Source organism: Aquarana catesbeiana, linkage group LG12 (assembly GCF_042186555.1).
Source record: "Aquarana catesbeiana isolate 2022-GZ linkage group LG12, ASM4218655v1, whole genome shotgun sequence".
NCBI classification, from domain to species: domain Eukaryota; kingdom Metazoa; phylum Chordata; class Amphibia; order Anura; family Ranidae; genus Aquarana; species Aquarana catesbeiana.
In genome coordinates, this window is record NC_133335.1 from 26,976,782 (window position 1) to 26,988,074 (window position 11,293).

The 11,293-nt window shown below is 40.8% G+C and overlaps 1 protein-coding gene across 3 annotated transcripts in view; it reads left to right on the top strand.

The window, feature by feature from the left end:
• The window catches only part of DIDO1 (death inducer-obliterator 1), a 91,989-nt gene extending 81,494 nt beyond the window's left edge, over positions 1 to 10,495 (top strand). For all 3 annotated transcript variants that reach the window (XM_073607474.1, XM_073607475.1, XM_073607476.1), the window contains 4 exons: positions 1,347 to 1,500; positions 2,632 to 2,721; positions 3,178 to 3,373; positions 6,106 to 10,495. In XM_073607474.1, coding sequence (XP_073463575.1) covers positions 1,347 to 1,500; positions 2,632 to 2,721; positions 3,178 to 3,373; positions 6,106 to 9,461 — 3,796 coding nt within the window. In that variant the 3' untranslated portion in view covers positions 9,462 to 10,495. The remainder of the gene's footprint in view (positions 1 to 1,346; positions 1,501 to 2,631; positions 2,722 to 3,177; positions 3,374 to 6,105) is intronic.
• The last annotated feature ends 798 nt before the right edge of the window (positions 10,496 to 11,293 follow it).

Below are 11,293 nucleotides of genomic sequence, written 5' to 3' on the forward strand. Positions count from 1 at the left end.
TACATGAAGTATAGGGGTTTAAAGATTCCGTAGGAAAACACGTTTAAAAATACACAAAATTGTGCTCTAGTCTTAATACCCAGCCTGCATCTTCAATTTGACACATGTTTATATTGAAAATCTGGTCAAACATATTCGGCATATCTCTGCAACACAGACACGCATTTCCTCATGTTTTATACTTTTTTTTTTTAAATACTTGTAAGTACAGAAAAATACCAGAAAGCCAGTGTGCTTTTGACTCCCTTTTGCCGCTGATAACACCTTGGGGTTGATTTATTAAAACTGGAGAGTGCAAAATCTGATACAGCTGTGTATGGTAGCCAATCAGCTTCTAAGCCTGTTTGACAAGGGCTTCAGCTTGTATAAGAGCAGTGTGAACAGCAAGTTTTGACAAAGCATTTGCAAGGTTTGTTGAAGCTTTTAAAGTACTATTCAGCTTCAGTTTGTAAATATTGAACACAGATTCTAAGGCCTGATTCACACCTATTCATTTTTAGTGCATTTTTGCAGATTTGCACTAGAGTCCATTTAACGTAGCTTCCCATGGAACACGTTCTGTAGTGCAAAAAGCACTAAAAATGCATAGGCGAGAATCGGGCCTTATGGGGTTGCTGATTGCCGCTGTAAACAAGCTGCTAGCAAGCTTCAGAGCTTCTTGAAGCTTGATGAAAGCTTGCTTAAAGTGGCAATAAATGCTCCTAATTAGGATCTGTGTTGAAGATTTTCAAACTGGGTTTAAATGATACTTTAAAAGCTTCAGCAAAGCTTGCTTAAAGCTCTGAAAAATGCTTTGTCAAAGCTTAACTTCAGCTCGATCAATTAAGCTTTGGAAAAAAAAAACCTGGAAGCTGATTGGTTTCTGTGCAGAGCGGCACCAGATTTTGCACTCTCCAGGTGTAGTAAATGACTCCCCCTTGCCTCTGTTGCTCTGAGGTCCCAAGCAGTGTTGTCAGCCCTGCTCTATCTTCTTCTGATGGACCAGAGATAATTTTACTCTGTTATAGTGAAATGGGCGGAGTTCTGTAGTCCAGCTGGGGGCAGAGCTGACAACACTGCTTGGGATTTCCCTGCAGCAGAGGCAGTGTTGTTACTTCACTACATTAAGATAGGAGCTCACTGGATTTCTTGCAGATCCGTAGAGAAACATGTATGTATGGAAGAGACTTACTAAATGTGGTGTTTACTTTGTTTTACCCAGACATACTTGGTATGAAGCAAGTCGGTTCTTTTGCATACAGTAGTCAATTTGAGTGTGTCAGTTCTATACCTGTATTCCCTGAATCTCGAATAGATTGATTGCAACTGCTCAGTCCTTTTACACTTTAATATTCTACTTTTTACAGCATGCCTGATATGAGGTCACCTCAAGATGGAAACACCCCACTCTTCCTCTCTCGTCTCAGTCCAATCTGGAAGGGATTTATAAACATGCAATCCGTTGCCAAGTTTGTCACTAAAGCGTTCCCAGTGTCTGGTTCTATTGAGTACTTGAATGAGGTTTGTTCTGGTGCTTTTTGTTTATTTTTCTGTCATGACTATACAACATACTTTTTTAGATTTTCTTAGAATTTTTAAAAAAATGTAATTTTGAATGGTTGCAAAAGCAAAGACCAGTCACAAGCGCAAAGCAGGTTCATTTGTACCTAATGCAGCAAAGAACTTGGCTAAACTTCAAATTTTGCTCAAAGCAAATACATGATTTTGCTGAATGTTCCCTTTTTGGTGACTTTTAGGCTACTTTCACACTGGGGCATTGGGGGCGTCGGTGGTAATTTTTTATTTTTAGCGGCGCTCTTACCGCTGTTATTTTCGCCCGCTAGCGGGGCGCTTTTAACCCAGCTAACGGCCGAAAAAGGGTTAAAAGCGGCACTTCAGTGGCATTGCCCATTCGGTGGCGTTGCCCCCTGCCCATTGATTTCAATGGGCAGGGGCGGTGTATACACTGCTCCTACAGCGCCTCAAAGATGCGGCTTGCAGGACTTTTTTGGCGTCCTGCCAGCGCACCACTCCAGTGTGAAAGCACTTGGCTTTTACATTGGAGTGAAAGGATAGGCGCTATAGCGCCTGTAAAGCGCCTCCAGTGTGAAAGTAGCCTCATGGTAAATGCTTCTGAATTTATAGTTATTTTACAGCTGATTTTTGAACAATATTGAATTGCTTATCTGTGAAATTGAAACTGACAGGGGCACATACGGCTTGAAGCCCCTAGAACCTGACTGGTTACTCTTTGCGACACTTAGTCTTTCGCATGTAGCATCATGATGACGCACTGAGCCGCCTTTCTTCCCCCAGTCCTGAGATGTGGAAGCGGTGCCGAACAGTCACATGACCACAGAATAAAGTGTTTTGGTTTTTTTTATTACACTTTAAGCTTTTTATACCATTTGGTATCCTACATGATTTCCACAGGAATGATTTACATATACATTAAGGCTGGGTTCATATTTGAAAACTGCATCTAATTTGCATATATGTGAACCCAGCCTAAGAGAATATTTGTTTTGTAGAAAGTCCAGTGGGTCTTCTCTTCTTGAGCGGTGACATTGGGCTAGACCATTTAGCTGTTTGCAGTGTTTGTTTTCTGCTACAATACAATAGTGTGTAATACTGAAATGTCATCTTATACAGGACTTGCCAGACACCATCCACATTGGAGGAAGAATATCCCCAAAGACTGTTTGGGATTATGTGGGAAAACTCAAATCCTCTTTGTCAAAGGTAGGTGGAGCCTGGAACACGGTAACCCTATTCAAGGCAAATGTATTTTTATGTTCTTCTTATGTTCTTTAGTCCTGCTAGATCACTGCAGGCTGGTCCCTTTTGCAGGTATAGTTATGTAAAACATTAAAAATAAGTTTTTATACTGTTTATAATCCAGTAATACCCAGTTTTGCTGTGCACATACTCAGTTGCTCTCCATTTTTAGTATTGTGCCTAAAATCAGATCCACTAGAGGCCAATCTGCTGACAGCCTAAAGATTTACTGCTGCTAAAGGGGCTCAGGGCTTTAGCAAAATGGCAGCCCCCAGCAAGAAGCAACAGGAGCAATGCTGGAAGCCATTTACAGCACGCGCTAATTTTGGTAGCATAACTATTAATGTGGAATGTATGTTAATTGCTAAAGAACAGGTTGATCTGTTTTAGACATGACTGTTGTGATTTTTCCATCTACAGGAGCTGTCATTAATACGCTTCCACCCAGCCACAGAAGAGGAGGAAGTGGCCTACATCTCCCTCTACTCGTATTTCAGTAGTCGTGGACGTTTTGGGGTAGTGGCCAATAACAACAGGCACATAAAGGACCTCTATCTCATCCCTCTGAGTGCCAAGGACCCTATTCCATCAAAATTGTTGCCCTTTGAGGGACCAGGTAAGGAGCTTGTTCTTTAGAATGAAAATTAAATGAGCTTTCACCAAACTGTAAATAGTTGATGGCAAAGGGTAAGTATTTCCTGTATCTTGGCAGAATCCTGCATGCATAATTTAACATTTGATCTTTTTTTTTTTTTTTTCTGTGATTTAAAAAAAATAAATAAACAATTTCTACAAAAAAAAGTTTGTCTGAGTATCGGTATTTCGCTGACATACTTTCACATTGCTTGCCTGTGGTATGTGGAAGATCCAGTGGGAACACATGAAATGCCTGAAGACTTCAAGAATCCACCCTCCGAAAGATGAATTCTCAGAATGTCATTTGCTTCTTCTGCTAAGCAATCTTCATCTGGACTTGGGCTTCAAGTTCTGCATCCACATACAGCCTTTCTAGACTTGATGGAACCTAAGCCACTAAAATGAAAGCTGTCAAGAAGCATTTAAATGTTCCACAAAAAAGATAGACATTGTTGGTTGCACAAGATTGTAGTGGAGCTTTTTTGGCCTCAAGTGTCTGAAAGAAAAACTGATTGGTTTCCCAAACTAGGTTGATCTTTCAGAGGTGGCTTGTTAGCACAAGCTCATCTCAACACACATTGTAATACACCCACTGCACTTAATTTTCCTAAATTCAGAACGGGAGACAACCTGGAAGTAAGAATCGGGCCCACACCAGCACAACAAGGAAAAGATGTAATCAGCGTCACACAAAGTAAAATCAACATTTAGAATTTGTAGAATCGCAGTAGAGACTCTAGGCTTGTATACTAAAAGTAAAACTGAACTTTTAAGTATAGTTACATATTAAAAACTGCCAAGCGCATTTCAAACACCGCTAGCATAACTGTCCGAAAACCTCTTTATATTATCTTCTCACATATCTAGCTGAGAGTTTGAGATCATTCACAAAGAGTAAACCAGGCTCTTTTACAATTCATGATGCCACCCATCTAGTTTTGCCACAGCAGCAGCCAGTGGAGGTGTGTAGGTAAAGTACAGGAATTGGGGGGGTACTTCTACAATTGAACGCTTAGTTTAATCTGCATACAACCTGCCAACGGGTGTGAGGAAATCAACATGCCGACTTTCTGAAAATGTCTGCTTTTGATCCACTGGCTTCAACACCGAACAACAGACCCAAAGAAAACTGAAGTTACAGCTTCCTGGGGTGGTCATTAAAAGTTCAGAGGCTGAAAGTTTAGCCCAACAGCTTGGAAACTGACATTTTCAGAAGGAGGTCAGCAATGGCAGCCAATTTTTCTGACTTCTTTTTGAGGACATGCAGAAAGCCACATAACATGGTTATCACTCTTGCATCAAAGAAAAGGAAAAAAGTACACAATACTTAACAGGCTGAGCAGTCATCCCATACCCTTCCTATAGATATATTGCCCTCACTGAATGTTCAGTCAGTTCCTATCCCCCTCTTTGTAGTACCTTATTGACCAGTTTAATTAACCACATTTCCTCAGATTTTTATGACGGCTGTCTTCTCTATAGTATAGATTGCCCAGTAAGTGATACAAGATATATTATTCTATTGTCCTCTTTAGAGTAGTATGAGGAACGCCTAACACAAAATACTCGCATTAGATATCTGCCTCACTGGACATACCTTCCACATGACATCAGTAACACCAGCATGTGATGTACAATTTCTAGATTACACATAAATTCTACTTTAGTACACATTTCTGCACAGGGGAAGATAATGGGCTACATAAAGAGTGCTGGAAGCCTGGTTTCCACAAGTAAAAAAACACATTAGAATTGTGAGGTTTTAAACCGTAGCAATTTTTTTGCCGACATTGGGTTCCAATGTTCCATAAACTTTCACTACGTTCATCGTTTAAGTCCTAACATACCCTTGCAAGTACTGATACATTAATGTTGGCAGTGTTATGCTTGTCCTTGTCGACATTCATAAAGGAGCTGACTTAACATTGCCTTTAGCAATCAGATTTTGCTTCACGTCACTGTTTGTGCAACAACCCTATGATGGCTTAACATCTACAAGCCCACAAAAACCATAAAAGGCAACTGGCATTTGGTTGTAACTGCCAACTGTTTCATTTGCAGTTTTAAAGGAAACAACTTTTGATGGAAAAATGTCAAACCTTTCCTTGATAATGCTAGTTACCCGGCTGTATCTAGCTTTACTATGTGGGCATCTCTAACCTTAAGCATGCAGCTAATAAAATCAGGGTAATGTCAAAAACAGATGAAGACATTGGGGGTTGATTTACTAAAGGAAAAAAGGCTGTTTGCTTTGCAAGGGAATTCCCCCCAGAGCTTAGTGAAAGTGCTGAAATGCCCAATCACATGCAAGGATAATTTTTGTTTGCACATGATTGAATGATGGAATCCAACAGAACTTCACCTCATTCACTAAGCTCTAGGGAAATTTCTGTTGAAAAAAAACAACTTATTTGCCTTTAATAATCATTGCTCTTGCATCAACGTGACAGCCAGGTAGCTAACATTTACAAGGTAAGTAGTGTCAGCTGCTACAGTTCTCAGGACGTTTGCTTTAGAAAGCAGCCCCTGCTTTTGTGTGATGTAATGCACACTTAATTACAAGTGTGCTAATGTAGCTAACTTGGTCTGTAGGGTATGACGATATATCAATTTTCTAGCATTGGGTAATATACAAGGTGATTTAACTATAGAATTTTACACCAACAATGTGGCACTCACAAATTTTTGTAACTTTGTCTTTTGTTGTTTTAGGTCTTGAGTCCACACGTCCAAACTTGATTCTGGGGCTAGTAATCTGTCAGAGAAATAAACGCCCTGGTCCTATTGAGCCAGAGAAGATTGAAGAGAAACGTCCAAAAGCTCAAAGCCAGGAGGAGGCGGAAATCCTGACATTTACCAAACTAACCACCTCAATTTCTCAGCCAGAAAAGAAAAAATATCAACCACTATCTACTGACATGAGAAGTACCACACCCCCTGGATCACCACCACCAATCTCCGAGCCAGCTCCAAAGGTTGTTCCTCCCATTTTTACGTTGCCATTTACCAGAATGGAGAGTGTTGTCCCCACAACCAACATACCAAAGGGTTCTTCCCCACCTACTGAACATCCTATGTCATCCGGAAAAACAGCCACTCCATTGGAGCACATTTTGAAGACCCTCTTTGGAAAAACAACTGAAACTAAAAATGAAAATATGAATACTCCTGCCCCTGTTACTGCTGTTACTTCTACTATTACTTCTTCAGTAGAAACTGTAACTGAGAGAGGCTTTGTAGATCCCATTGTGCAGCAGTTTGGACAGATGTCTAAGGATAAAGCTTTTGAGGAGGAAGATGATAGACCCTATGACCCAGAAGAAGAGTATACTCCAGAAAAAGCTTTTGTCCCTACAGTGGTTTTTGACAATAATGATACACCCTACGAACCCGAACAGCCTTGTGAAAATTTATATGATGACGAGGCCTATGATCCAGAGGATGAAACTATACTGGAGGAAGCCAAAGTCCCAGTTGAAGATTTTCCCAACAGGATGGCTGCCCAAAATAAAACCAAAACTTTGGAGGAATCCTCTGCAGAATTTCTAGCAGAGTCTTCTGATTCGCCATCCCTTCTAGAACAGCAAAAAATGCTGGAGGATTTAAACAAACAAATAGAAGAGCAAAAGCGACAACTTGAAGAACAGGAGGAAGCTCTTAGGCAACAAAGGGCAGCAGTAGGCGTCTCCATGGCTCATTTCTCTGTATCTGATGCTTTGATGTCACCTCCACCAAAATCTTCCATTTCGAGCACCGATCTGTTTTCAAATGAACCAAGTATAGCAAATACTGGAACCGATACTGATATTCATGTAATCCCAAGACGAGATCCTAGGCAAGCAAGAGACCCTCGACAAGCTGTAGCAAAACAAATACTACCAGACACAGAAAATGTTCCTATTACACAGTCACAAACTGAGACACCACTTGTTCCTGTTGAAGCCCAAAGAGCCTCTCCTATTACAACATCCTCTATTAGTATCCAGAATGAGACCATACCTCCTGTTAGTAACCTGACAACAAAGGAAAGTCTCTTTGAAAAGGCTGAACCTGTAGGCACCACTAAACCCTCACGTAAAGTTCTGTTACCAACACCTGTGTCAATTCCACCACTGCTTAGGCTATTGCCACATTCTGGTAGTGACCGCTTTTTAACTCCACAAGAGCCAGCTTGGGAACCTAAAGGCAATGCTCAAGCTCGCTTTTCTAATCAGGGAAAGTCTTTGTTAGAAAATCAGACAGATGATTTTGAACCTAAAAATGAAATATTTCCGCACAATAAAGAGCAGATTCACAGTCCAACGAGTCCTTTTGTAGACGGTATCAATCCAGTTAATCCACAGGACAATAATAGACCTGAGCCTCAATTTCCAATGAGCCCTACAGTAGGCCCACCTCAATCGCAGCGTGAAGTTCTATCTGTTTATAGTGAACAAAGACCACCTCTTATACCTAATCATCCAGGTTTACGGGCTTCCCCTGTCTATCCTGAAGAAAACATTGCACCTAATGTAGATAATTATAGGGGTATGCCACCTGAAAAAAATATTGAGCCCACAGGATCTGGACAGTTTGGACCCTCAGTTCATCACCCATTTGGAGACAGAGGCCCTCTCCCTCCTCATTTTGCTAAAGCAGGACAGTCCCCTACTAGATTTGATAGACAAAATAGTCCACAAATGGAATTCCAAGAACCTAATTTTGGTAGGCCAAATGATGGTCCTGCTAGATTTCACAATCCACCTAGGTTTGATGGTGCATCGCAGTTTGATAGTCCTCCTCGTTTCGATGGTCCCCCACAACATGACAATCTGCCTAGATTTGAAGCACCAAGAGGACCCATGCAAGCTCCATTTCTGGGTAGTCGACATTTTGAAGTTCAGAACAGACCACAACCCTTGCTGTTTAAACCTTCCAAAGATGCTCCAATTCATCCTTCCTTTGGTGGACCTAGAGGCCCAGCTTCTAGCCACTTTGGTGGTCCTAGAGGCCCATATGCAGATGAATTTGAAGATTCGCGAGGCCCAGCCTCCAATCCTTTCACTGGACCAAGGGTTCCAGCCCCTCTTCAGTTTGACGACTCAAATAGAAACTTGCCACCCAGTCAAAATCAAAGAGGCTCTAATGCTCTCTCATTTAGTGTACCCTCCAGGCCTTCTGAACAACCTCAGCCCATGAAACCTCAGCCACGGCCTCTGCTTGAACTCCCAACTGTTCCTCCTCCACATAGAAGTGAAGCTTGGGACAAACCTAGACCTTCAGAGTTAATTCAGAATTATGCAGACCGTAGGCAAGAGCCAGAACCACTCTGGGATTCTAACAGTTTCAGGCAAAATAAGGACCACCGAGGCTTCGAAGGTAGACCTCGCAACTTAGAAGGACGTAATGATCCAGAATCATCTGACCTTGTACCAAATCAAGGATCTGAGGATAGACGCAGAGAAAGAGAGCATGATGTACAGTGGGACAGAGATAGGGGAAGAAATTGGAACAGAGACAGAAATAGAGACTTTGATAGACAAAGAGGAAACGGAAGAGATGGAGACAAAGAAACTGAAAAGAGGGAATGGGACAGAAACCGAGATAGAGACAGAGACCGAAACCGGGAACGAGATAATTTTAGAGTCCGGGACCGAGAGAGAGATCGGGAAAGAGAGCGAGACCGTGATAGGGAACGGGATCGAGATAAAGAAGGGGACAGAGATAACAAAGAACGAGAGAGAGATCGAGAAAGGGAGAGAGACCGAGATCGTGACCGGGAAAGAGAAAGGGACAGAGACCGGTTTAGAGACCGTGATCGAGATGTCTATAGACGTAGAGACCGATCCAGAAGCCGGGAGAGGGATAGAGATCGGGCCAGAGAAAGATCTCGAAGCAGAGATCGTGATAGAGATAGAGACAGGGACAGAGAGCGTGATAGAGGTAAAGATAGGGACAGAGATAGGGATCGAGGAAAAGACCGCTCTGTACGCAGTGGAAGCAGAGATAACAAAGACTCTAAATCTGATCGATCAAGAGATGTTCTGAAGAGCACATCACAAGAGCCCACACCTTCCAGTCACATGTAATGGACTTGGCAAAAAGAAAATTAAGTACATGGACTTGTAATAATATAAAATAGTGTACATATCTGTAAATATTAAATTTTTATTTTATATGTCTAATCCTTAAAAGGACAAGTTGTTTCCTCTGTGTTTAGAACTCACTGGTTTATGAAGACTGGTTAAAAAAAAAAGTCTGTTGCGTAATACAAACAGTAGTACATTTTTACGTACTCCATCACTAAAGAGGACAGAAGTTCAATTTTTTTTTTTTTTTAAACCCGCACTATGTTGTCATTTTTATAAGTAGGCAGTAGCTTGATTAAGTGCTGCCTTGCACTGGAAATCTCACTGTACATGTACGTTGTTATTAGTTCATGAAGTATTTTGTTTATGGCATCTTTCAAGAAAGCATCAGTGCATTTTTCTCTTTTCTTATACAAAGGAGTGCTCTGTATATGGTGATTTGGGGGGGGGGGGGGGCAAAAAAAATGTGCTTGTTTAAATACTGACATATAATCGTAGGAATCAACACCATTTCTAACTTAGACTACCAATAACATGGACATCATGATCTCCAAATTGATCCATTCTTTAACGGTAGGCGGGGGGGGGGGGGGTGACTTGTTTATCTGGAATTAGGGAAAAGAGGTCCTTCACAACTACAAAGAGGTCTTCAGAGATGAGGAACCTGTTACGTCCTGGAACTCTCCTTTGTGGTGAACCAGGCAGATTTATAATCTTCATCTTGCTTCCCTAGCTTACACCAGTGGGCGTTGCTGCTAAGATTTCGGTTGAGTGAAATTTCACGACCCTCCATTTATGAAACCTTTATAAACCAGCCCCCCCCCCTGCAATTATACAGCACAATAACAGCACATTTTCTTAAGGGTGAAACAATTGTGATGTACAGCCGATCAGTTATTTGAGTCAACAATGTGTTCATAAAATTCGGTTACTGTAAAATAGCTTTTTATATGAAAAAAACCCTTTATTGTACACTAACTGTAAAATATATATATATTTTTTTCTAAGTAGAATAAAAACCTACTATGTGGTCAGTTTGTTTCCCTGCTTTTTGTAAACCATTTCTCTTTAAATATTTTATAGCGGTACTATAAGAGACTTGTTTTCTGACACTTATGAGTGAAGAGATAGACGGATGTAAAGTTAATTTAAAAGTCGATGCTTTTAATGTCACTTTCACATATTTGGAAGCTTGCTGTTTTATGATTTTAGGATTGTATTATGTGACAATGTGTAGAGTGGCTATCTGCTGCCAAAACAATCGCTTGGAGGATACAACACACAATGTCTGGTTTATAAATATTTTTCACTCGGTGAACTAAACCTGTGTTTACTTCAAAGAGTCAAATGTGTAGACTTTTTTTTTTTTTCTTTTATTCCCCTGTAATTGATTGTTTGTTTGAAGTTCACACAAGTCCATATAACCAAAAGTGAAAATGTATTCTATAAGCAAATGTACTCTTCCCAAAGATGTCCACTCTAGTGAGAAGCAGTAAGGGAGTCTATATAACTCCCTATGCATTTCTACAATTGCCTTACATTAAATAAAAATAGAGATTTATGAGTTCATTATGTACTGAAGGCAAGTAGACTGTTCACTTTGCAAACTGAATTAATTTCACTTTCAAAGTTATTTGCCCTGAGCTTAGTGAAAGAGGTGAAGCTTTGCTAATTTCCATCATCCAATCATGTTCAAGTAAGAATAGATTCACTTTCCTGATTTGCAGCTGACCACATGCTTGTGATCCTTCACCAGCATTCCAGATGGTCTTTACTAGCAACCTCTGACATAAGCACATAGGTACTGCATGTTTCAAAACCACACGGCAGAC